General features: G+C 43.1%; 2 protein-coding genes across 5 annotated transcripts in view; one reads left to right on the top strand and one right to left on the bottom strand.

Moving 5' to 3' along the window:
* The window catches only part of Prim1 (DNA primase subunit 1), a 15,014-nt gene extending 6,155 nt beyond the window's left edge, over nucleotides 1–8,859 (bottom strand). Inside the window, exons 1-7 of one of the 2 annotated variants that reach the window (XM_028786664.1) lie at nucleotides 8,731–8,859; nucleotides 7,950–8,107; nucleotides 5,421–5,527; nucleotides 5,283–5,356; nucleotides 3,335–3,471; nucleotides 1,431–1,489; nucleotides 256–365 (exon numbers count right to left, since the gene is read on the bottom strand). In XM_028786664.1, the coding sequence (XP_028642497.1) occupies nucleotides 256–365; nucleotides 1,431–1,489; nucleotides 3,335–3,471; nucleotides 5,283–5,356; nucleotides 5,421–5,527; nucleotides 7,950–8,107; nucleotides 8,731–8,833 (748 nt within the window). In that variant the 5' untranslated portion in view covers nucleotides 8,834–8,859. Of the gene's footprint in view, nucleotides 1–255; nucleotides 366–1,430; nucleotides 1,490–3,334; nucleotides 3,472–5,282; nucleotides 5,357–5,420; nucleotides 5,528–7,949; nucleotides 8,108–8,730 lie in introns of those variants that run through there. The other variant, XM_028786665.1, reaches the window with a different exon arrangement.
* A 6,567-nt stretch (nucleotides 8,860–15,426) lies between these two features.
* Hsd17b6 (hydroxysteroid 17-beta dehydrogenase 6) overlaps nucleotides 15,427–27,100 on the top strand; it is an 18,643-nt gene continuing 6,969 nt past the window's right edge. The window contains exons 1-3 of one of the 3 annotated variants that reach the window (XM_028786711.1): nucleotides 15,427–15,636; nucleotides 21,568–21,667; nucleotides 23,834–24,160. In XM_028786711.1, coding sequence (XP_028642544.1) covers nucleotides 23,848–24,160 — 313 coding nt within the window. In that variant the 5' untranslated portion in view covers nucleotides 15,427–15,636; nucleotides 21,568–21,667; nucleotides 23,834–23,847. Of the gene's footprint in view, nucleotides 15,637–21,072; nucleotides 21,091–21,562; nucleotides 21,668–23,833; nucleotides 24,161–27,100 lie in introns of those variants that run through there. The other 2 variants (XM_028786712.1, XM_028786713.1) reach the window with 2 other exon arrangements.

The raw sequence follows: 27,100 nt of genomic DNA, 5'->3' as shown, positions 1-27,100 counted from the left end.
GTGTGTCACAGAGACTATGCAGGCAGCACACATGTGTGTCACAGAGACTATGCAGGCAGCACACATGTGTCACAGAGATTATGCAGGCAGCACACATGTATGTCAGAGAGTCTATGCAGGCAGCATACATGTATAATGTCACAGAGACTATGTAGACACACACATCTGTAATGTCACAGAGACTATGTAAACGCACACAACTATATGTCACAGACCAACACAAATGGCTTACATAGTAACCACAGGAAAGGATATTCTCAGGAACAAGGGCTAAAATCTTATCCCAGTTTTCTTTATTTTCAAGAATGTCTTGGTCAACTAAGGCATATTCTTCAAAGTACTTTTTAATTATGTTTATAGATTTTCTGTAGGAATGACAGCAACAACGGTATTAGCAAGATACAGGGTACACAGGTACTCTCCTACCACATGAGGTCACTGTTTATTTTTCCTGATTTTCTAGAACTAGATAAATGGAATGAGATCTTTTTGATAGTTATGAGTTCAAACTAGACACTTAAAACAGAAATAGCCTAGCATGTACCTGTTACAGGTATTTGGGAAATGTTTGGTTCTTAAACAAAATTATTTTGAGACAGGGTCTCACTGTGTAAGTCTGAGTGGCTTGGAACTCACCATGTAGACCAGGCTGGCCTCCGTAGAGATCTGCCTGCCTCTGCCTCCCAGGTAGTGGGATTAAATAAAGGTGTGTATACACCATGCCTGGCCTAAATGATTACTTCTTAAATCCTGAAATCTATAATGTTACTAACACCATAGAACATGTAACTGAAAATCTATAATGTTACTAACACCATAGAACATGTAACCGTAGTAGAAATCCAGGTAGGGTTCCAGGACAGCCAGGGCTGCACAGAGAAACCCTGTCTTGTACTGTACCCACATCCCCGCCCTCTCACCCCCTACTGAGTCTGTAGTTTGCAAATGTACTTCATCTTGTGTCATTTGTCTTTGCCACCACTCTAGAGTCAGGTGGAGCACATACGGTCCCCACATCATTCACATAGGTGGTGTCTCCAGCATTTCTTGAGGTCACAGAGTGAAACCTAGGCAGACACAGCATGGGGTGCTATAATAAAGTAGACCAGGACCTGGGCTAGAGGTTGACAATTGCTTGTGTGATGTCAAGCGAACCATATAGTTGACTAAAACCCGCTTCTCTTGTCTTTAAAAGTGAAGTACCGTCATGTTTCTCTTGAAGTTCTGAGGTTACTGAAAATGACAGTAGAGACACTGAAGCAGGCCAACTTAAAGTTGGAGGCTGTCGGCTGTAACTGTTACTGGAAACACTACTCGGTGGTGAAAACTGGCAGCAAGACTCCTCTACAAGCTCACGTGGCAAACCAGAGGCAAACCTCAGGGGGTCTTTCCCAACAGACCTGGCCCTCAGGGGGGTTTCCCCAACAGACCTGACAAAAGGGTGAACTTTCTCATTTAGGTGAACTTTCTTTTTAACATCTTGACCACCCTGAAAAATAAAGCACCGAAAAAGAATTTTATGTATATTATAAAGCATAAATTAGTTATTTAAAAAACATCTTTAATATGTTCTAATATTCCATCTGAAGCTATATAAAACCAAAGGCAGTGGCTAAACTCTGAAGTATAGAAGCTTGGATGCTATCTTATTATCTTTTTTTTTTTTTTTTTTTTTTTTATTTATTTATTATATATGAATACACTGTAGCTGTCTTCAGACACACCAGAAGAGGGCATCAGATCTCATTACAGATGGTTGTGAGCCACCATGTGGTTGCTGGGATTTGAACTCAGGACCTCTGGAAGTGCAGTCAGTGCTCTTAACCACTGAGCCATCTCTCCAGCCCCCAGCTATCTTATTATCTTAAAAAAAATTATTTTATCTTTTGTGTATGTATGTGCTTGAGCACATGTACGTGCACGACAAAAGTGTAGCTAAAAAGGTCGTAAGATGGGACCAGATCCCAGGAACTGTAACCGTAAGACCAGGTCAGATCCCGGGAACTGCCAGAGTAGAGACTGCTTTTAATCACTGAGCCATCTTCCCAGCCCAGAACACCTCCAATTTCCTTTGACAAAATTCCTTTTGTTACAAAGGAGGATACTTTGCAACAAACCATTTAGTATCTTTTTGTTGTTGCTGCTGTTGGATACAAGGCTTCACCCTACAGCCCAGGCTGACCTGAACCTCGCCCACCATCTTCCTGCTTCAGTTCCCACGTGATAGAATTATTACCGGCATGAGATGCCACACATTTTCTAAAAAAATATAATTTATTGTTTGAGTTTCACATGTTTATACGATGAATTTTTGTTATTTCCCTCCCATTCCTCTATGACACCCCCACCTCCCCTTATTGAAACTCTTCTTCCCAACAGGGCCTCTTTCCACTTTCTGTTCATTTGTGTGTGAGACTCACTGAGTTTAATTGAAGTTTCTGGCCCCAGTGTGGGTGAGAGGTTATTTCCCAGAGCAAGGACCACTTATTAGTGATGAGAATGACATGCCCTCCCTCAGGAGCCCCACATGAAGGAGTGGGAGTGGGGGCGGGTTCTTCCATCTATGAGAAATGAATTGTTGATGGCTCCGATCACATGAAGGGCTTATACAGATAACCATAGCTATAGTAAGCACACCTAAGTATACTGGCTATGTCATGTCCAGAAGACATCTTCCCATCCTCTGGCTTTCTTTCTGTTCTCTCGCCTACAGTGTTATCTGAGCTGTGCGTGTGTGTGTATGTGTGTGTTTATGTGCGTGTGTGCACATACACATGTGCAAGTATCTTTTAAAAGTAGCTATTATGGCTTTCTTTAAAAAAAAAAATTTATTTATTTACTTTATGTATGTGAGTACACTGTTGCTCTCTTCAGACACACCAGATGAGAGCATTAGATCCCATTACAGATGGTTGTGAGCCACCATGTGATTGCTGGGAATTGAACTTAGCACCTCCAAAAGAACAGCCAGTGTTCTTAACCCCTGAGCCATCTCTCTAGCACCAAGATTTATTTTTTTATTTATTCTGAGTACACTGTAGCTGTTTTCAAACACACCAGAAGAGGGCATCAGATCCCATTACAGATGGTTGTGAGCCACCATGTGGCTGCTGGGAATTGAACTCAGGACCTCTAGAAGAACAGTCAGTACTCTTAACCACTGAGCCATCCCTCTCCAGCCTGCTATTATGGCTGTAAATGATCATTGCGAAGTTCACTTACTCTAGGATATGAATGCTATAAACATATATATATATATTTTCTGTGTTACTAAGTGTTCTGGGTAATATCTACCAGAGAAATACACGGAGACTGCTAATTAAGAGACCGTTACCTTTACAAGACTCAAGTACTCCACGATCCCGGAGCGCACAGCGGATGACAGCTTTCGAACGGACTCATCACAGACCCAGCAGTGCACACCTCTCCTTCCTGAATACACCCAGAGGCGGTGCTTAAATCCAAAGTCCTCTGAGGAAGGGCAGAAACAATAGGGTCTAAGACAGTTCTAGAACCTAGTTTTTGCTTACTCAATGCTCATTTTCCACAAGCACTCTCATCTTCCAGCCCCGCCCCTCCCATGCAGGGTGGGTATTGGCAATGCATTTGGAGACAAGGTCTTACGTTACCCAGGATGGCTTTTTGTCTGTTCTTTTGAGGCAGGGTTTCTCTGTGTAGTCCTGGTTGTCTATAGACCAGGGTCTATAGAGCTCCGTTAGCCTGCCAGCCTTCCAAAGGCAGACATTAAAAGCAAGCACTGTTACCATCCAGATAACCCACCCAGGCTGGTTTTGAACTTGCTCTATTACCAAGGATGACCTTGAATGCCTGATCCTCCTGTCTCCGCCCTTGAAGTTACTCATAGGCACCATCAGACTGGGCTTTTTCATGTTTTACTTTTTAATTTGTCGTTATGACGGAAGGCTGTGCATGTCTGTGGGAGCTCAGAGGCTGGCACTGGGTGTCTTCCTCTGTAGCCATCCACCTTATTTTCTGAGGTTTCTCTCTCACTGCCTTGGAGCTCACTGATTCAGCTAGACAGCCTGGCTGGGGAAGCCTCTGGAATCCTGTCTCCACCAGCCTGTATGTGCCACCACACTCGGCTTTGACACAGGTGCTGCAGAGCCAAACCCAGGCGTGCATGCTCGCACAGTGACAGTTTCTCATTTCTCTCATGCTTGCCACGTGCCCGAGCGCTCGCTGTGACCTGAGTGCTGGCCTTTCTTACCTATCATCGTCTTCCTAACAGGGATTTATTTCTTCCTTGACTTATTTTCACTAATATTTATGTGTATATGAGTGTATGTCTGCATATGTGATGGTGCCTGCAGAGACCAGAAGGAGGGTCTTGGATCCCTTAGAGCTAGAATTAGAAGCAGCTGTGAGGCAGTCCACACAGCGGCTGAGAACCGGCTCAGAGGTCCTGTAATTTGAGGGGGTAGGAGTAGGAGGATCAGGAGTTCAAGGTTATCCTTGGCAATACAACACGTTTAAAGCCAGCCTGGGTAAGACTGTTCTTTTAATTTTTCATGTCTCCTATGGAGAATAGTACCTAGCACACAGAGTTGCTCCACAGTAGACTGTACTGGGGGAAGATACACAGATTTGTTCAACAGCTGTATTAATGCTTTCAACACTAATTTTTCTCTTTTTCTTTTCCTCTTACGTTTCAGGGGAAAATATTAGAAATGTATGAGATCTGATAATGAAATATAGAGACTGAGAGGATAACACACTGACACACACTGACACATACAACACACAACTCCTGAGACACACAACACACCGAGACACAACACACTGAGACATACAACACACTGACACATACAACACACTGACATATACAACACATGGACACAACACGCTGACACACACAAAAGTCATGCACGACACACTGACACATACAACACATTAACACATACAACACTAACACAACACATTGACACACATGACACATTAACACACACGACACACTAACACACACACCACGCTGATCCAATACACTGACACATTGACACACATGACACATACAACACAGACACATATAACACACTGACACATACAACACACTAACACACACACCACACTGACACACACACTTTATTGACACCCACGACATACTGACACCCATGACACACTGATACACAGGACACACAGACACATATGACACACTGACACATGACAGATCCACTGATACCCACAACCCAATGACACACACGACACACTGACATGCAGGACACACTGACACATATGACACACTGACACGCATGACAGACACATACCCTTCAGTGCTCGGTCTATGATGTGCATGGCCATCGTCATGAGAGTCCAGCACTTGGAACATATGTCTGCAGAACTGGAACACAACCGTCATTACTCACTGCCAGTGATGTCACCTACCCCAGCAGGGAGGCGCTTACCTGCAGCATCTCCTAACGTCGTCATAGTCTGTCATGTCAATGTCAAAGACCAGTTCTTTCTCCTGAGCCTGGAAAGCTCCCAGCTTCACTGTATTGTGTTGACTGGGCTATGAATACAAAACATCATCAGGTTCTGACACATATAACATACTGACACATACAACACACTAATACATATAACACGCTGACACATACAACACACTGACACAACACAACAGACATGCACAACACACTGCCCATGTCTATTTATACGGTAATGAATCAAAGATGTGGTATATAATACACTTATAGATACTTTGGATCTTATACAATCTGAATTGATGATAGTTTTTATTTTTTTATTGACTTAAAATAGGGTGTAGTGAGTTAACTCTGTATATGTGGCTTGGTAGAAATACCAAAGCTATTTTAGGTTTCTAGTAAGTAAATGTCTATACAAATAATTCCCTGTTACAGTATTTTACAAATCTTTCCTTGTTAAGGTACATAAAAATAACAAATATATACTTATTTTAGATCCCTTCAACATATTTAAAGAATATCTCCTCAAATGAGTCTCCGTTGTTGTTTTGCGACAGGGTGTCATGTAGCCCAAGCTGCCCTTGATTACCAGCAAGCCCCAGTGTCCTCTTGCTTCTTGCACATGTTATAGATGCAAGGGTAAACATGACCAGCTTTAATGTGGATGCTGGAGGTCTGAATTCAGGTCCAAACCAAGTGCTTTTCCTGTTGAGCCCTCTCTTTATCCAGACTTAGGCCTTTCTCCTCAACATCTGTTGGCTTCCACTGAGAACCCATGCAGGAGACTAGATTCCTTTCAGAAGAATCTGACCAGATGTGTTGGGCACCGTTCTAGGCTACAGGGATATAGATCAGTAACTAAACAAAGGTCTCTATGTTAGTGGAGGTTTTATCCTGACAAAGATCTAGGCAAACTTAGCTCAGAGAGTCCCTAAGAATATGGATTAGCCAAATCGCTTCTCAGTAAAACATCACAGTGCTTTGGTACACACCTACAATTTTGGCTTCTCAGGAGGCAGAAGAAGCAGGAAGATTATGAATGGGGGTGCTGTGTGCAAGTATGAGTTTAATTCTCTGTCTGCAAAGAGAGAGTTTAATGAACTATCATTGAAATCCTTGGAAATAAGATAAAAAAAAAAAAGGATATTTAGAAAAAAAATCTCCTCCCACAACTGAATAACAACGGTATTGTAAGGGTCCATTGATACCTATCAGAACAGACAATAAAAGGCACATACCATGGTACACAGCTGTACAGTTTTAGAGCTAGAGAGACAAGGATTGACAGAAAATCCTAAGAGCTTCCAGGTCTCATGTATTAAGAAGAGAACTAGAATGGTGTTAGTTCCCCACACCCTGGAACAACAGGGATCAAATGTAGGGTCTCACAACTCACACAACACATATTCTATGACTAATATACATTGCAGCTCCTTTTCTGAGAAATTTAGCAACATCTTCTATACTTCTGTGTGTCTGTGTGTGCGCTCGGGTGCAGATGCATGTGTGTATGCCAGAGGTTGAGTGTTTTCTTTACTTACTGAGATAGGATCTCTGGTTTTTCCCTGAACTAGGAGCTTCCTGGTTCAGCTAGTCTGTCTGATCAGCAAACTCCAAGGATTTTTTTGTTCCTGCCTTGAGGGTTTTTTACCTGGGTACTGGGGATTCCCAACTCAGGCCCTCAAACACTTTACCAATGGAATTGTCTCCCCAGCCTCAAGCTTACTGTTTTTGAACATAAATTTGTTTTATTTTGGTTTTCAGCCAATCAAATCAAAGCTGTACTCCCTGCCCTCGTGTCTCCTGCAGCCGTGGCTGTTCTGGTACTCACTCTGTGGATGAGGCTGGCCTCAAAGTTTAACTCACAGATCCTCCTGCCTCTGGGATTAAAGGAGTATGCCAAGACCCCAGCAAGATTTTTTTTCTTTTTTTTTTTTTTTTTTTTTTTTTTTGGTTTTTCGAGACAGGGTTTCTCTGTGTAGCCCTGGCTGTCCTGGAACTCACGCTGTAGACCAGGCTAGCCTCGAACTCTCGAACTCAGAAATCCGCCTGCCTCTGCCTCCCAAGTGCTGGGATTAAAGGCGTGCGCCACCACCGCCCGGCTGATTTTTTTTCTTTTTAAAGACATGGTCTCAGGTATTTCAATCTGGCTTCTATCTCCTTTATGCTGGGATTACAGACAATGCACATCACACCTGGTTTATGTGTTCTGAGGAACGGAATCCAACAGTTCACGCATGCCATGCTAAAGTACTCTTATCAACTGAGCTACTTTCCAGCCCAAAGCTCACCTTTTTTCTAAACCTAGTAAGAAGGCAAGGTATTAACAGCCAAGAGATTTTTTTTTGAGTCAGTAGAGTGTTAAGCAAGGCTAAAATTTACTTGCAAAAAAGGTGTGTTTCAACTATAATAAACTCTAAAACATTATCTTCAAAACTTGGGGGCACCAACTCACAAAATACACAAAAAAGATACAAACAAACACAACAACAAAAAAAGATTGCTTACTCTGTGAGAATATACTGCACCTATATCAATCTTATATGGATTCATTTTCTGTATCTCCTTTTCCAGCTCGCTCTGGTTGTTGAAAGACTGGTAGCGAATGTAAATGTCATCTTTCAGTGTGAATGAAAATTCACGGTGTTGAAAGTAATTCTTTGTCACTGCAAAATAATTTTAATTCCAGTTTAGGAACCTTAACTAATGGGAAGTCATAAATATATTCTTTTAAACGGCAGGGTCTTATTGTGTAGACTAGGCTGTCCTAGGACTTACTATGTACCTCAGGCTGGCCTTGACTCATGAAGATCTACTTGCCCCAACCTCTCAAATATAAGGATTTCAGGTTTGAGTCCTAGGCTCTCTGGAATATTTTTAATGAGTGCCCTGTGCCCAACACTGTTCTAGATAGCCTATAATCTGAAGCACCATACTATTTCACATTTGCTAGGGGACATAAACAGGAGGTGTAAATATTTCAAAGACGAAACGCCTGTTTTGGTGAAGAAGGTGCCTTTCTTCTTCCTAGGACCTGGTTGCAGGTCACACCTCCGTGCCTGCTAGTTAGTTGTTGGTGCCTTTCTTTCTCTCTTTCATTTACACAGTATGGGCATGGGGACTGCCTCTCTTTTTGTACCTTAGAGGTTGTGGTGCCGATGGAGATAGTGCAGGAGGGCACTCACATCGCCACCGAGGACCCTTATACAGTATATAAGGACATCCCGCCCAGAATATCCTCACACACGGCTCCCATCCCCGCTACACATCCCGTTCCAGCCTCCATCACCTCCGCCATAGTTGAGCCAGCGATAGTACTGTGCGTAGGGAAAGAGCCTTCGGTAATAAAGCTTGAGTAGCTCCGGCAGCTCCGCAGGATCAAATGGCTCCATGAAGTAAGGATCTAGACCCGGACAGGACTGACACGAGAATTGGCGGGAACAACACAGAGCTCCTTCGTTGCGCACGCATTGGCCCGCGCCGCCGCAGGGACCGCTGGGAATTGTAGTTCTTGCAGGTCTCGCAGGTGTGGCCGATTCTGACTGCTCCTTCTGAAGTTATCTAGGCCACCTACATCTTCCGGGCTCCGGAAAAACCTATCCGTTTAGCAACAGGATTGTCCCCGAATAGGAGAGACCTTTAGCATATTGACTTAGATTAGTAATAATAGGATTTTAACCAGTCCTTTGCAAAAGATGAATATTTTAGAGATAGTACCCATATATCAAAAGATTTGGAAAATTGTCATAGAGTTACTATGTTCAGTGTTCTAAATGAAGACCACGTGAGAAAAATCAAAGGCTATTTAGTCTAAGCTTTCTATGACAAGTGAGTCAAACGCCATTTTACACTTTTGGTACAGATACAAAGGCCCACGGGAATGTGGGAACTTCATAGAAAATAAATAATAAAAAGGGGACGGGGCAGCTTCAGGAAAAAGAGCCGGCGTCTAGTGGTTCTGACTGGAGGCTGTTCGTCTGTGAGAGATGTAAGAAGGCTACATCTAACTAGAAGTGAGGAGACACATTTTACTTTCTCTTGTTGGACCAAAATTGGAACAAAGTTAGAGAAGTTGTTGGCTAATAGTGAATTGCTGTTTTGGACCCGTTGTGGCAGAGTTTGTTATTTGGACCAGACCATCACTGGAAAGAACAGTTTGGATTTCTGCAAGACTGACAGATAGAGGTTTATTTCTTGCACCATTTGTAAAATTATACATAAGAATTTAGTTCTCAGCTGTGCTGTGGTAGTGCAAGACTTTAGTCCCAGCACTCCAGAGGCACAGGCAGGCATATCTCTGCTTTTGAGGCCAACCTGTTCTTCATATCGAGTTCTGAGACCTTGTCTCAAAAAACCAAACCAAACCAAACCAAACCAAACCAAACCAAACCAAACCAAACCAAACCAAACCTAACTTAATTTTCTGAACAATGGTTGCAAGCATAGGTCAGAGTTATTTTGTCTGTTTAATTTTGCTTTGACAGTTTTGTGTTTTACTATTTTAAATGTGTATTTTTAAAAGGCACAGTCTTACCTAGACACTATTGCTGATGCCAAGAAGCGCATGCTGACAGGAGCCTGATATAGCTGTCTCCTGAGAGGCTCTGCCAGAGCCTGACAAATACAGAGAAAGATGCTTGCAGCCAACCATTGGACTGAGCATGGGGTCCCCAATAGAGGAGTTAGAGAAAGGACTGAAGGAGCTGAAGGGGTTTGCAAGCACATAGGAAGAACAACAATATCAACCAACCAGACTCCCCAGAGCTCCACCAACCAAAACCACCAACCAAAGAGTACATATGGAGGGACCCATGGCTCCAGCTGCCTATGTAGTAGAGGATTTCCTTATCTGGCATCAATGGGAGGGGAGGCCTTTGGTCCTGTGAAGGCTCTATGCCCCAGTGTAGGGGAATCCCAGGGCCGGGAGGTGGGAGTGGGTGAGTGGGTAGGGGAACACTCTCATAGAAACAGGGGGGAGGTGAAATAGGATCAGGGGTTGGCAGAGGGGAAACTGGGAAAGGGAATAGCATTTGAAATGTAAATAAATAAAATAGCCAATAAAAGAAAATTTAAAAAAAAGGCAGAGTCTTGCTTTGTTGCCTAGGTTGGGCCTCAAATTGGAGATTCTACTGCCTCTGTGTTTCAAGTGCTGAGATCACTAGATCATTAGCGTATGCCACCAGGCTGGTTATATTTTTACTTTTTACTTTTTTTTTTTTTTTTTTTTTTTGGTTTTTTGAGACAGGGTTTCTCTGTATAGTCCTGGCTGTCCTGGAACTCACTCTGTAGACCAGGCTGGTCTCGAACTCAGAAATCCACCTGCCTCTGCCTCCTCCCAAGTGCTGGGATTAAAGGCGTGCGCCACCAACGCCCGGCATATTTTTACTTTTAAATAACATATAGCATTATACATATTTCTGGGCTATAGCATGTTTTTATTTTTAAGGATTCATTAATTTTATAAGCATGGGTATTTTCCTGCATGTATGTCTGTGTATCACGTACACGAAGTGTCCATGGAAGTTAAGAGGCCATCAGACCCTCCCCCCCACCCCTGAAACTGGAGTTACAGATGGTTGTGAGCGCCACCATGTGGGTGCTGGGAATCGAATCTAGGTCTTGGAAGAACAGCCAGTGCTTTTAGCTGCTGAGCTATTTCTCCAACCCCAATTTTATTTTTTTACTAGAATATCTTTTGTTTATCCTTTGTCAATTGCATACATGCAGACAATGTATCTTTTAAAAAATATTTACTTTTATGTTTATGGGTGTTTTGCCTGCATGTGTGCCTGTGTACCACATACAGACCTGGTACCAAAGGAGACCAGCAGAGGGCATCAGATCCCCTGGGAGTGGAGTTATAAATAGTGTAGTCACTATGTGGGTGCTGGGAATTGAACCAGGGTCCTCTAAGAAGAGCAGTCAATGCTCTTGATAACTGACCCACCTCTCCAGCCTCTAAACCATGTATCTTGAATATAGGCACCCGGACTCTTCTCTCCTATTTCCCTCAGGTACCCCAAACATATCTCCTTCCTCTTCATGTTTTTCCTTTTTGTTGTTTATTGTGACCCACTGGGTCTAATTAGTGCTGTTTGTTACAATGTTAACTAATTAGTGCTGTTTGTTACAATGTTAAACTAATTAGTGCTGTCTGTTACAATGTTAAACTAATTAGTGTTGTCTGTTACAATGTTAACTAATTAGTGCTGTCTGCTACAATGTTAACTGATCTTGTTGTTGATTGAATGCAGACAACTATATCATCGGCAGTACTATCTTACCATCTGGTTTTGCTGAGCAATGGTAATAGTTGTGTTCTTTTGGGGACTTTTAAGTCTATCTGACCAATAACTCATAAGAAGGTCTCTAACACCTGGAACTGAGGTATTCACTTAAAAACTTGTGTCTTACTGGGGAAATAAGTATTGTCCATGCAAAGGTATCCATGTTCAAACTCTTAAAAAATTATCTTTCTTATTTTTTTCCTTCCTTCCTTCCTTCCTTCCTTCCTTCCTTCCTTCCTTCCTTCCTTCCTTCCTTCCTCCCTCCCTCCCTTCCTATCTATCTATCTATCTTAAAATCAGCTTACAAAGTAGTTTCAGCTCTCACCTACTCCTCTCCCATTTACCCTGCCGTTAGCCTCATTTAAACCTTTAGTCCCCCTCTCTCCTTAATAACCCTCCCATCCACGGATCCTTTCTTCCTGAGATCCCAAGTTAAACATACAAATCTAAAAATTCAAAGCCAGGATCTGTATATGAGAGACACTATATGGCGTTTGTCTTTCTGAACCTGGGTTGCCTTACTTAGTTTGATACATTTCTGTTCTCTCCCTTTGGTGAGATTTTTAAAATTGTTTATGAATTTTCATGTGTGCTCAGGCACACAAGTGTGTGGATGCTAGATGAAAGTTTTGCGGAGTTGGCCTTCTCTTTCCGCTTTCGTGACGTTTCTAGGGATGGAACGCAGATCGTTGGATGTATGAGGCAGTTGCTTTTACATGCCAAGTAATATTTGGATGCTGTGTAATAATTTGATACTACAGAACACCAGAATGTAAGCAGGAGTGCTTAAATGTATTTACATTTTAGTTATTTATCTTTATGTGTATGAGTGTTTTGTTTGTAAATATGTCTGTGAATCACAAGCATGGCTAGGCCATTGGAAGCCTGAAGAGGATGTTGAATCCCCAGGAATTACAATTATGCTGGGGTCTGAACCTGAGTCCCCTGCAAGAGCAGCAGGTGCTCTTAGTGGCTTTATGGCTGAACACCTCTCCAGGCTTTCTTTCTTCCTCTCTTTCCTTCCTTCCTTCCTCCCTTCCTTCCTTCCTTCCTTCCTCCCTTCCTTCCTCCCTTCCTTCCTCCCTTCTTTCCTCCCTTCCTTCCTCCCTTCTTTCCTTCCTTCTTTCCTTCCTTCTTTTCTGGTTCTTGGTGGCAGCCCAGGCCAGGACCTCACCATGGTCTTAAGTGGTATTATCACCAGCTACTCACATCAGGGTGCTCCTCACTACCCTCAAGTCCCCAGTTCTGCCTTCTTCACAGTGCCCACACCCTTCTGTTTCTCTTTCTCTTCCATTTCTCCATCACTTACTTGCTCCTTTTCGTGTTGACTGAGATCTCTGAGTGTCTGGGGGTCATCTCAGGATTGGTCTCAGGAGTATTACACCACACTCATGCAGTGTGGCACTGGTCAGGGGTCATCTTGGGCATAGTTGGACCTGCACGGGGCCAGACTGGGTCATCTCAGGCTTGATTCTCACCCCAGTCTTGCAGCCTCAGGCTGAGGTAGTCTTGTCTCAGGGTGCTCCCTGTCCTGGCAGCCAAGGGTCATCTCGAGTGTGGTCTGCCCACTAGGTCCTTTTATTTGTATTTATTTTTATTTTATTATTATTTTTTTTGGTTTTTCAAGACAGGGTTTCTCTGTGTAGCCCTGGCTGTCCTGGAACTCATTCTGTAGACCAGGCTGGCCTCGAACTCAGAAATCCTCCTGCCTCTGCCTCCCAAGTGCTGGGATTAAAGGCGTGTGCCACCACCGCCCTTTAAAGCACTGGACTGGTAGTCTTTTATGGCTCACTCTTTGCCTGGGCTGTGTGGCCAGTCTTCGTGTATCAGCTTCCTGTATGCTAAGACTATAGGCCTGGGCTGCTGTGTTCCTTGAGATTTTTAAATTAACTTAAAGCTATTAGACTGAGATTTAAAAACAAAACAAACAAACAGTTAGATACAGTGGTACATGTCTTTAGTCCTAGTACTCAGGAGGTAGAGTTCTAGGCCCAACAAGGATTACACAGGGAGAACCTATCTCAAAAGAAAACAAGAACCATACAAACAACAACAACGAAACAAACAACGAAAAATAAATTAACATGTTCCTTCTAATATTCTGGGTATGCCCAGCAGAAATAAAAATGATTGAGAAAGAATATCCCCAGCCGGGCGGTGGTGGCACACACCTTTAATCCCAGCACTTGGGAGGCAGAGGCAGGTGGATTTCTGAGTTCGAGGCCAGCCTGATCTACAGAGTGAGTTCCAAGACAGCCAGGGCTACATAGAGAAACCCTGTCTCGAAAAACCAAAAAAAAAAAAAAAAGAAAAATAAAAACAAAAAAAAAAAAAAAAGCGAGAGAGAAAGAATATCCCTTACCACCTTGGGAGCAGTCCAGTGGAAATGGAGGTTGTCTGAGGAGAATAAGGCAGTAAGACTTCTCCTGCACACTCAGCATGAAGAGAATAGTGGGAGCCAGAATGAGTGGGGCTTTTTGTTTGTTTGTTTTGCCTGTTGTATATATGTCTACCACCTGAGCAAGGGCTTTTTCAGGAGGGTTTATTCAAGAGACAGCCAATATAAAGAGGTCTTAAGACTCACATCTTCCCAAGGATACGGTTGAGGGGGTACTTATGGGATAAAGAAACAAGACGGAAGGTAGTGTGTGTGTGGAGAGATGGTTCAGCACTTAAGAGCACTGGTTGCTCTTCCAGAGATCCTGAGTTCAATTCCTAGCAACCATCTGTAAAGGGATCTGATGCTGTCTCTCTTCTGGTGTGTCTGAAGACAGCTACTGTGTACTCATATAAAACAAAATTCATGAATTAATGAGTGAATAAATAAATCTTTAGAAAGGAAAGAAAGAGAAAAAAAGAAAGAGGACGGTCATAGATCACATTGCATTCCACACAGAAGCTATGTAATCTTAAAAGGAACCTCGGGTAGAGGCTTTTCCACCAAGTGCCACTGGGTGGCAGCATTGTCATTCCTTTTGTTTCCGTTTTGCTTTCATCCACAGAATTACCAAAACCTCTCCCTCAAGCCTTAGCTGTCGGACTGTACAGCCCTCTAACCCGCTAGGAGTTATTTCCCCTTCAAGTCTTACGCTGTCAGACAGCACCACTCTTTTTTAGAGCTAATATCTAGCAAGTCCCAGGCTATTTCTCCAAACTCAGCAGACTGAGATACCAATTGTTCAGGATTTCTTTTTAGTTCAGTTTCTAGCATTATTTTGTGTGTTTTTAGCAGCTAAAAGAGTAATTTATTTTGGGGAATATGCTTTTTTACATCTTTATTTCATTCTCTTACGTTGTTTAAAAATTATTAAGTTATTTTGAGGTGATGGGAAAGAGATCCGTTACATTGCCTAGGTCAGTTTCAGACTTGCATTCAGTTCCTAAACCTGACATTTCAAGAGTGGGCCACCATGTCAAGTTAGACTTTCTTTCATCTATTCTATTAGTCTGCAAATAATTAATGAATAAATGTATAATACTTAGATTTTTATGATACCTAGACTCAATTAAGGCATACCCAGAATACAGACTGCTAAAACATTGTTTCTGGGTGTGTGTGCATATGAGGTTATTTAAAGGGGACTTTGGTAAATTAACTGCTAATCTGAATGGGAGGATCCACCTTTTCTGTGGGCAGGCACCATCCAATCAGCTAGGGAACCAGAAAGAACAAACAGGGCAGAAGAAAGGTGATTTCCTCTTTCCTAAACCTGGGACACTTTAATTCTGTCCCCAAGGGCAGAGTCATAGACTCCCAGTAATCTAGGACTCAACCTGTGTCTTGCTGAATCCTTTGGCCTTACTCTGAGGGCTATGTGATCAATTTCACTGGATCTGAAGACCTGGACTTGGACTGAGACCTCAGTTACAGACAGCCTGTCGTGAGACTTCTCAGCCTCTACAATTATGTAAGCCAATGTCCCCAGTAATTCCTTTTCATATATCTATATCTGTTTAGCCTATAGGTTCTGCCTCTCTGGCTAATGCTAAAACAATCTCTGTTGGGTATAAAGAAAGGCTGTAGGGAGAAAAAAATTAATGACATGGTCTCTGCTCCCAAGGCAGGGAATTTCCAGAAGGAACAACAGGTACAAACAAGGGTAATACAATGTTATAGGTGCAGTTAGAAATTGTAAAATGTCTGTTAAGTTTATGTGTATGGATTTGCGTGTCTGTCACATATGCTTGGGTATCTACAGAGGCCTGAAGGGGTCATCAGATCCTCTGGAACTCAAGTTCCATGCATGTGTGGGTTGCCGTGTGTGTGTGCTGGGATCTGAACTTCAGTCCTCTGGAAGAGCAACAAGTACTCCTAACCCCTTAGCTATGTTCCCAGCCCTCTATGGCCTCAGCTCCTTAAGATAATAGTGAGACTGGCACAGAAATACAACCACAGAATGTAAAGGGCATGGTGTGTTCAGGGATCTGTCAACAGCTCTCTGTATAAATAGTTCAACTGAGAAGTTGGTCTAAAAGGCAATCATGGGGCAAGCACCGTGTGCCAAGCTGAGGGACATGACGGTAAATGGAATTCATCACTCATTTTTATTCAGCTTCATCAGAATGAAGATGTCAACCGTGACAATATTTGATGAGAAATTTGTGTGTGTGTGTGTGAAAATACTATGGAAATGAGCAAGTTCTTTGAAGACTCGAAGTACTTGTGTGCTAGTTGAGTTCCTCTTACGTAAGATGAAGGAGAAGGTAGGAGAATTCCTTCGATTGACACAGGATCGTAATACCTAGATGTTTCAAGGACACATTTCAGGTTAAATTTGATAGTATTATATATGTTAAAAAAAACTACAGCAAAGTAGCAGAGCTTATTTATAAAGACTGAGTTTGTTTAACGGGAACGTTTTTAGTTCAACCCCCACAAGACTATTTCCTTTAAGCCCAAAGCAAGGGATGGCCACAAAAGCAAACAAAGCATTCACTGCAGAACACTCCAAATGATCATTAAGCTATTTCAAGGGGTTTGGTATGGAAAATCGAAAGTTTTAAAGTTTACATACAAATTAACGTACTAGACTTTTTCTGTCTTCTTGTGTATGTTGTCTTGTTGTTCATAATTCTACATATGCTTTGAATACAGCCCTCTCCTGGCAGGCTGCAGAAAAATAAAGGATTATCCGACTTAAACCAAAATGTAGTATCAAAATGTACTCTTTCATAGAAAATTGGGTTTATCTGAAGACGGTGAGGGGTGATGCTATTTTCTCACTGTGTTACTGTCTCTGCCTCCAACTCGCGATCCCCAGCCTCCTGAGGGTCTAGGACGGTGCACATCACTTTACTACTGGGTTGAATCATTCCCCAGTGACGTAACCAGAATTGTGTTTTGGGAAATTTTTAGAGCCACAGGTCGGTAGGTGGAAGGGGAGAAATCAACAGGCGGTTTTAGGTGCTGTGTCTGGAAGCAGATGACGAATACTCACAACCTGGATTACTGAGGAGGGGAGGGAGGGATGGTTCTGATAACTTAAGGAGGCTGAAATATTAATGTCTATGTGTGGGAGAGGAGGAAAGAGATTAAAATAACCACCACGTCGTGGACTCTGGCGACTGGGTAGAAGAGGATTTTCTTGAACCTTTGTAGGTGCCGAGAAGTGTGTTAAATATTGACTGACTAGATGTAGGTTGGGAATGCATGTACGAGGGGAAGGACAGACAGCCACAAATCGTGATGATTTCAGTTCCGAACAGGTTGAATTCAAGGCATCAGCTACATTTGAGCTTCTTTCCTGGTCCTTACACAGTGTGCAGCGATGCAAAGCATTAGTGTACACTGCATTTTGGGGCATATCGTATGCTTACTATCTGTTCTCTGTATTAATTCTGTGAATTCCAGGGCTGGGTATGCAGCTCCGTGGTAGTGCTTAGCATGTGTGAGGTCTCTCATTCGAGCCCAGCGGTTAGACAAACAACTCCCCAGAAAGCAAAGACTTAAGTCCTGAGAGTTCAAATAACACGTCTACTTTATGGGACTCTTGATGATTTTAGTAACTCGTTCAGGGCCTCCTTATAAAGCGAGGGCTCTGGTGTTCAGCAGGCAGCTGGAGATCAGAGGCTAGATGCCAGGAGAGAGATCCGAGCTGAAATCAGAGCTTTGGGGTCACTTGAATCCAGGTCAGGATGTCGAGATCACCAGATATATGAGAAGAGAAAGAGGAACAGGATAGTTCTGTTAAAGATACTCATGTAAAAACAGCAGAGGAAGACAAGCCAGTAAGGGCCAGAGAAATCGATGAACAGGAGAGCTAAGAATGATTTCACAGGAGCCAAGAGAGAGGAGAGCTATGAATGTGTCCATCGGTTAGGGCAAGTGGGAAGTCATTAATGATCTTTGCTAGATCTGTTTTATGGAATACTTGGGACAGAAAGCTTGTAAAGTGAGCTGTAAAATCAGCAGGCAGAGCCGGGCAGTGGTGGCGCACGCCTTTAATCCCAGCACTTGGGAGGCAGAGACAGGCAGATTTCTGAGTTCAAGGCCAGCCTGGTCTACGGAGTGAGTTCCAGGACAGCCAGGGCTACACAGAGAAACCCTGTCTCGAAAAACAAAAAACAAACAAACAAAACAAAACAAAAAATCAGCAGGCAGACCTGTTGACCTGTTACCTGTTTTCCTGGTTTTTCTAACTGTTCTATGCCAGATTACCAGTGTGTGTGTGTGTGTGTCTGTGTGTGACTGTGTGTTTGTATGTGTGTCTGTGTCTGTATGTGACCGTGTGTCTATATGTGTGTCTGTGTGTGTGTCTGTATGTGTGTGTCTCTATATGTCTGTTGGCCATGTACACATTGTGATATGTGTGGGAGGATCCAGAAGACTTGCCCTCCATAGGTATTCTAAGGTATGAATCAGTGAAAGGAACTCATCCTACTTGAGTTGCTTTGTCATCGCTCTTCTCTGTGCCAGATCTCACAGTGGAGACTGTGACTGCTCACTCACCTGAGTGTGATGGGTCCAATTGGATCATGGGTCACAGAGTGTCCAGGGCGTGCTCACATCCCTGGAGATATATCCATAGTCATTGTCTTAGTTAGGATTTCTATTCCTGTACAAACATCATGGCCAAGAAGCAAGTCGGGGAGGAAAGGATTTATTCAGCTTATACTTCCACACTGCTGTTCATCACCAATGGAAGTCAGGACAGGGACTCAAGCGGGTCAGGAAGCAGGAGCTGATGCAGAGGCCATGGAGGGATGTTACTTACTGGCTTACTTCCCTTGGCTTGCTCAGCCTGCTTTCTGATAGAACCTAGGACTACCAGCCCAGGGATGGCACCACCCACAGTGGGCCCTCCCCCTCTTGATCACTAGTTGAGAAAAAGCCTTACAGCTGGATCTCATGGAGGCATTTCCTCAACGGAGGCTCCTTTCTTGGTGATAACTCCAGCTTGTGTCAAGTTGACACACAAAACTAGACAGCACAGCCATCGAATGCGAATAGATCCTCAGATGGGGGTGGGACTTTGTGACTTCCTCCTTGAAAATATTTACTGTTCCTCTTTCTCTCATTGTTCCCCAACGAGGGTCACCTTTGAAGAAGGATGCTCAGTGGAAGAATTGCCTCTACTAGGTTGTAGATTGACATGTCCGTATGTATGCATGTGCACGTGTGTGCTTTAAAGATTTGTTTATTGTTGTATATCTGTGTGTACGTCTGAGTGTATGAACATATGGACACTGCGTATGTGTTGGTGGCTGTGAAGGTTCAAAGAAGGTATTGGAGCATCACCCAGAAGTAGACAGTTACAGTATTACAGTTCCTTTCTGAGACAATCCTCAAGAACACCAGGGAAGGTAGATCTTCAAAGTGGGCAGAACTTGAGGCAGTACATATGGTTGTGCGCTTTGCTTTGAAGGAAAAATGGCCAAATGTGCAATTATATACTGATTTATGGGCTGTAGCCAATGGTACGGCTAAATGTCTAGGCATGTGGGAGGAGCTAAATGTCATGCGGGAGGAACGTGATTGGAGAATTGATGGGAAAGGCACTTGGGGAAGAGGTATGTAGATATAGATCTGGAGGGCAGAGGGTTCTTGAGGGCATCTCTTGGTGTTATCACATCCTGTAATTAAAGTCAGTGGGAAACTACACACCATCATCCAGGAAGGATAATAAACATTTCAGGAAAGAAGATACGCGTTCCTCCTTCAGGTAAAGGACTAAGACCTGCTGAGGTTCTTGCAGAGAGTAGAAGAAACACACGCAGAATGTTATAAACACCAATTAAGGCCACACGACCCATCACATAAATGAGACGTGCCACTACTGTGAACACTTCTGTCTTACTAAGAATACTACATTTCCAGAAACTCACAGCTGGTCACAGCGCAGAGAAAAAGGTGTCTGTGGAGTTCTCAGGCATAGATGAGACATCTGTGTCCTACCTCCTTGCCTAAGAGGAAGGGAATATCTTGGAAAAGGAGGCTGAAAGGTTGTGGGAGCAAGAGCTGGTAAAATCTCCAACCAAACAGTGCCCTCTGGACATGACAGCAGCACTGTCGCACTCATGAGCTTACCACTTCTGTGGTTGTGTGTGGTTGACACACACAGACTCATGGCCATCAATATTCAGCATGGAGTCATGGGGGGCTCACGAGTCCCCCACCCCTAATTGGGGAGCTACTTATATTTGGCTGTTGAGAGAGAGAGCAGTTTTCTGTAGGGGTATGTTGACTGTCCTACAGTGAGCGACTCTACACTGTACATATGTGGGCAGCATTAATTGGATTTTGGGGGTTATTTAAAAAGGGAGGTGCTGAAGAGAAGGAGAGAGGGAGATGGAGAGAGAGAGAGAGAGGTGAGAGAGAGAGAGGAGAGGTATGTCTGAGTAGTTAAGAGTGCTGGCTATTCTCTAAAGGACCTTGATTCAATTCCCTACACCTACATGGCTGTAACTCCAGTTCCAGGGCATCTCATGCCCTTGTCTGACATTTGCAGGCACCAGGCACATTCACACACACACACACACACACACACACACACACACACACACACGGATACATATATATTTTGAAACAGACATAAATTGGGAGGAGGGCCAGGGGGTAGGGGAGGCTCTGGGGGAGGAGTTAGGGGGAGAGGTGAGATGTGAATATGACCAGAACACATAGCATGCATGCATGAAATTCTCAAAGAACTAATGACAATATCGTTTTGAAAACAGCAGCCAAGTGTGGTGGTACACATGTTTAATCCCAGCACTTTGGAGGCAGAGAGACAGGCAGATCTCTGTGAGTTCAAAGCCAGCGTGATCTATATAATGAGTTCTAGGAAGTCTCAAGGCCTTTCAGGACAAACAGATTGCTGAGGTGTTTGGCACTGAGTCTGTCTGCTGTGCTGTCATCACAGACAGTGAGTATTGCATAAGCCAATCCAAACATCCCTTTTGTAATATATTATCAGTCTACTGATTCTTTTCCTCTAGAGAACCCTAGAGATACATAGTGAGACTTTGTTTCAAAAAACTATAGACCAGAAACAAACAAAAAACTCAAATAGTGCATTTCTAGTTCTATATAAGATATGTGGAATCATGACATTGTTGTCTTCATTTGGAAATGAGGCACAAAATGAGGCACGGTCAATCGGATGTCAAGCTGACCAAGGGTGGAATTTTGGTAGTTAATCTTTCAGGTTGTCAACTTGATCTGATCTAGAAACTAAGAAAAAATGCCTCTAGGCTGGTCTGTAAGGGATTAGCAGAGGAAGGAAGCCCTTCCCTCAGAGTGAGTGGCACCCTCTGGTGAAGGTCTACACCCAAATCTGAGGGAGAAACTGTTGGCTATTCCTCCTCGCTAACTTGGAACTCTGCTCTCTTGGCCAGCATAGATTGAACACCTGAGGGTCTCCAGGAAGTCTCAAGGCCTTTCAGGACAGATTGCTGAGGTGTTTGGCACTGAGTCTGCCTGCTGTGCTGTCATCACAGACAGTGAGTATTGCATAAGCCAATCCAAACATCCCCTTTGTAATATATTATCAGTCTACTGATTCTTTTCCTCTAGAGAACCCCAGTATGTGTGTATATAATGTAGTTTGAACAAATTCCCCTCCATTCACCTCTTTTCCCCTCTCCCATGGAACTCCTTCCCCTAACAAGTTCTCTCTCCAACTGTCTTGTCTTTTCTGGATGAGGGACCTTCTGAGTGCTATTAGGGTGCATGTACTAGCATGGGTTGGGGGTTATTGACTGTATCGTGGGTACCTGGTACAGGGACCCCATCGATTTTCACACTAAGACTGGAAATTCAGCAGAGAATAGACTGTGAATTTGTTAATTTGTTGTTTTCTGTTGTTTGGGGGTAGCATCTTGATTTGTAGCCCTGGTTATCTTTGAACTTGTTGTAATCCTCCTGCCTTAGCCTGTCTAGTGCAAGGATTACAGGCAATATGCTACCACATCCAGCTCAAATGGACTGTTCTGTTGGTGATTGTATGTTAGCACCTCACAGTTTCCCAATGTCTGACTCAGAGTAAATGTTTGTTGAATGAAAATGATGTTTGAACTGACTCTCATAATACATAATACATAAAAGACAATATATAATATACAATATACAATATATAATATAATTAATATGTAATTAATATACCATATATCATATAACACATGACACATACAATATATGATATAATATGATATATAATATGATATAATATGAAATATGATATATAGATATGTGATATATGATAATATGTATTATTTTCTAAGTGGATAAGAGTTGGGAAGAAAAGAAATATGTACTGAAGAAAATGTAGAGGTAATGTAATTGACTGGCTATACAGTGTCTTTTGTACCAGTCAGGAGGGAGGCAGAGAATCATTTGAACACAGGTGTTCAGGGCCAGCCTGGGCCACACAGTAATGTTGTTGAAAAACCAGAAAAACTTATCCTCTGGCGCATACTGGAATCTGAATTGTATAGATTCTCATCTTGCAGCCGTTGTGGGGGGGTCTCATTACGTGGTTATCTCATTACCTCCTCCCTTATCTTTCACCTTTAGTCACGGTGACTGCATCGTTCAGCCAACACTTAAAGACCGACCAAAGATGGTGAGCAGCTCTCCAGGGCTCTATATAGAGGCAGGCAACTGTGAACACTAACCTCTCCTTTTCTTTTAAAAATTGTTTTGTAGTTAGCCTGTAAAGCAACTATGGGCTATCATGGGCTACTGCATAGCATTTACATTTTGATACATTTAGCATTACACTTCATTATTTGTCTCCCCCCACCCCCCCTTTTTTTTTAACCGCTTCTCCCTGGTCCTCTTTCTCCCTGAAAAGCTTTTACTTTCACGTCACATGGGTTCCATTACCATTTTGGAGATAGTGTCTCATGTGACCTCAGACTTCCTATGTATTAGTTGAGATGTGTGCTAACTAGGCATGGAGCAATTGTGATATCTCATGGCCAATGTAATGAATTTCGACAGACCTTCAGGCGGGTCTATATTTACAAATTGCTTTTCTTGTATTATTTCACCCAAACTATTGAGTCTTCTGATTCCTCATCAGCAAATCCCTGACTAATGTATTCTCAGTTGCCACTGTAAGATCCTAAAACGTTCTTTTAACATTTATTTTATGTGTATAGATGCATTGCTTGCATGTGTCTGTGCACCATGTGATGCAGTGCCCTCAGTGACCAGAAGAGGGAGTCAGATCCCCTGGGACTGGGTTATAAATGGTTGTGAGCTGACACGTGGATGCTGGGAATAGAATCTGGGTTCACTGGAAGAATAACCATTGCTCTTAACTGCTGAGCCACCTCTCCAGCCTCCCCTCTCATGCTTTTATTGAGACAAAGCTAGGAATGTTTCTTTGTAGCATACGTAACTTTTCTTTTTTAGATACTATCTTGACATATGGCTGATACTCTGGCCTCCCTCTTCCTGTTGCTGGAATCGTAGGCATTTGCCTCAACACCTGGTATTGTGTAACTGTGTATACAACTCCTGTTAAGATGTCTGTCACACCTTTTCTGCCTTCTCTCTGTTTCTCTTACTGGCAATCAAGACCAGGGCCGGTGCAAGTGGTCTTCTACTAAACCATATCCAAAGCCTTTTGTGTGACAAAATCTATTCTCTTTCTATTCAAGGACATTTCCTCATAATGTGGTTCTACCTGGTGACTCTTGTGGGCCTTTACCACCTTCTGCGTTGGTATCGTGAGAGGCAGGTGGTGAGCGGTCTCCACGACAAGTATGTCTTCATAACGGGCTGTGACTCCGGCTTTGGGAACCTGCTGGCCAGACAGCTGGACAGGAGAGGCATGAGGGTGCTGGCTGCATGTCTGACGGAAGAGGGAGCCGAGCAGCTGAGGAGCAAGACATCTGAGAGGCTGGAGACAGTGATCCTTGATGTCACCAAGACAGAGAGTATTTCAGCAGCCACTCAGTGGGTGAAGGAGCGTGTTGGAGACAAAGGTACAAAGAAGTATTTGCACTTTTAATTTGTTTAGGCAGGAATATGCAAAGCTGTATAATGTGTATATGCCAAGAAACAGGGTTTAAAACATTGGCTTTGCTGAGCAGTGGTGGCACACGCCTTTAATCCCAGCACTTGGGAGGCAGAGACAGGTGGATTTCTGAGTTCGAGGCCAGCCTGGTCTACAGAGTGAGTTCCAGGACAGCCAGGACTACACAGAGTAGCCCTGTCTCGAAAAAACAAAACAAAACAAAACAAAACAAAGCAAAACAAAACAAACATTGACTTTGTCACTTGAAGGACTGTCATGACTTTTTTCCTTCCTACCTTCCTTCCTTCCTTCCTTCCTTCCTTCCTTCCTTCCTTCCTTCCTTCCTTCCTTATTTTTTCCTTTTTTCTTTTCTTTTTTTTTAAAGATTTATTTATTTATTTTTTTATTTAATGTATATGAGTACACCATTGCTCTCTTCAGACACACCAGAAGAGGGCATCAGACCCCATTACAGATGGTTGTGAGCCACCATGTGGTTGCTGGGAATTGAACTCAGGACCTCTGGAAGAGCAATCGATGGTCTTAACCGCTGAGCCATCTCTCCAGCCCTCCTTCTTTTTTTCTTAAAATCTTCAATATAGTGATATTTATTTCTTTTTATTTAGAAATTCATTCTTCAATAATTTCCTGCAGTATATATATTTTTCTATTCTTTTCTACCCCCCAACTCTTCCAGTCCCTCCACCAACACAACTTCACATTCTTTCTTTCTCTTAAAAATAAAAACAAAAGGAAAAAGCCACTAAAAAGAAGGCATCTGATCCATGCTGCATGATTTCACCAGAGTTCAGGCCCCGCCCTGACTATGCTGATGTACTCAGTATCACTCAACTGGAGAAAACTGATTTCTCCTTTCACAGCATTTACCATTTGCTAATAGCTTCTCAGTTAGTGGTGCGACTTTGTGCTGACTTCCCTCCTTTGTGCAGGGATCTAGTCTGGCTTGTGTCCCCTCCCCCTCCCCTCCTTTCCTTCATCCTCCCCTTCTCTCCTCTCTTCCCTGTCTTCCCCTTCTCTTCCCCTTCTTCCCCCTCCTCCCCTCCATCTTTTTTTCTCCTCCCCTCCTCTTTCCCCTCACCCTCCCCCTCCTTTCCCTCACCCTCCCCTTTCTTCTCTCCCCTCTTCCCTGTCCTCCCCTCCTCTTCCCCATCTTCCTCCTCCTCTTCTCCCTCTTCTTTCCTCCTCCCCTCCTCTTCCCCCTCCTCCTTCTCCTCCTCTTCATCTTCCCCCTCCTCCCTCTCCTCCTTCTTTTCCTCCTTCTTCCATCACTACCAATGAAGTTCAATTTGTTTTGCCCATATTTTTTTTTTTTTGCATGTGTAACCGTCCACTGGAGTTTGGTCAACTTAGCAGGGGCTACACTTCCAGCAGCTACCAATTGCCATTAATTCCTTTGCTATGGGCAGAATTTCATGCTCACCTCTTCTCTCCATGCTGGAATTTTATGTGGTAGAGCTTGTGTGTGTTGTCACAATAGTTGTAAGTTCATGTGTTCAGCCTTCCTTGTAATCACCTCCTGCCTCTGGCTCTTACACCCTTTTGCCCCCTTCTCTGTAATGACCCTTGAACTTTGAGAGGAGTGGTATGATATAGATCTCTCATTTAAGTCTGGGCATTTTTTTTGTTTTGTTTTTCGAGACAGGGTTTCTCTGTGTAGCCCTGGCTGCCCTGGAACTCACTCTGTAGACCAGGCTGGCCTCAAACTCAGAAACCCACCTGCCTCTGCCTCCCAAGTGCTGGGACTAAAGGCGTGAACCACCATCACCCGGCCTTGTTACGGGTGTTTTACCTGCATGAATATCTGTGAAACCAGAAGAAGGCATTGGATCCCCTGGGACTACAGTAACAGAGAGTTAAACCATCCGTGTGGGTGCTGGTAATCAAATCCAGGTCCTCTGGCCTAGAACCCTTAACTGCTGAGCCATCTCTCTCCAATGTCCAAGAGGTTTTTTGTTTTTGTTTTTTAGATGTAGGTTATTTAGATTTTATTTCTTCTTTAAGGTATGAAACAAAGGCTGTTGTTATAATCTTGTGAAACCATACCTGACTTCCCAGACCAAGGTTTTTGTTCCATATTCTCCCCCACTAAACTTCAAATAGTACATAAGGTTTTCATCTCTTTTCATCCCTTTAGTTGTTCCTCTAAAACATTCGGCTGCTTACTTAACTTATCAAGGGCAATTTCCCCCTTAAAGTATCTTATTTTTTGTGATTGCCTGTATGATATGTGTGTGTGTGTGACATACATATGCACTGGTGTGCGTGTGGAGATTAGAGAGTTTCCATCTTTACATGGGCTCCATGTAAACCCAAGTCATCGGGCCTGCTAGGCACACTTTACCTACCAAGCCGTATCTCATCAGAGACTTTTCTTGTGTTATTGATCTTATTATTATCTTTGTTATTATCAGTTTTTCTTGACACAGAGTCTCACTATGTAGCCCTGACTAGTCTGGAACTCCTATATAGACTAGGCTGGCCTTGAACTCACAGCATTTTTCCTGCCTGTGTTGCCTGAGTACCCAGATAACAGGTGTGCACCTCAATGGCCACTTTCACCATTCTTTCTTTCTTGAAGCTTCCGTCTAAAGTGACTTTCTTCCTAACTGAACATATTCCTTAGAGTTTATTTTTTATTTTGAAAAATATGTATGTATGTATGTATGTATGTATGTATGTATATGAATGCTCTATTTGCATATTAAGTCTGCATGGCGGAAGAGGACATCAGATCCCATTATAAAAAGTTGTGAGCTACCATGTGTTTGCTGGGAATTGAACTCAGGACATCTGGAAGAGCAGCCAGTGCTCTTAACCTCAGAGCCATCTCTCCAGCCCTGAGTACTGTATAAACCTCTCTCTTTCTCTTTCTCTCTCTCTCTCCCTA

This window comes from Grammomys surdaster, unplaced genomic scaffold, assembly GCF_004785775.1.
Source record: "Grammomys surdaster isolate TR1022 unplaced genomic scaffold, NIH_TR_1.0 125562, whole genome shotgun sequence".
Classification (NCBI taxonomy): domain Eukaryota; kingdom Metazoa; phylum Chordata; class Mammalia; order Rodentia; family Muridae; genus Grammomys; species Grammomys surdaster.
This window is presented reverse-complemented; position numbering and strand designations above follow the sequence as displayed.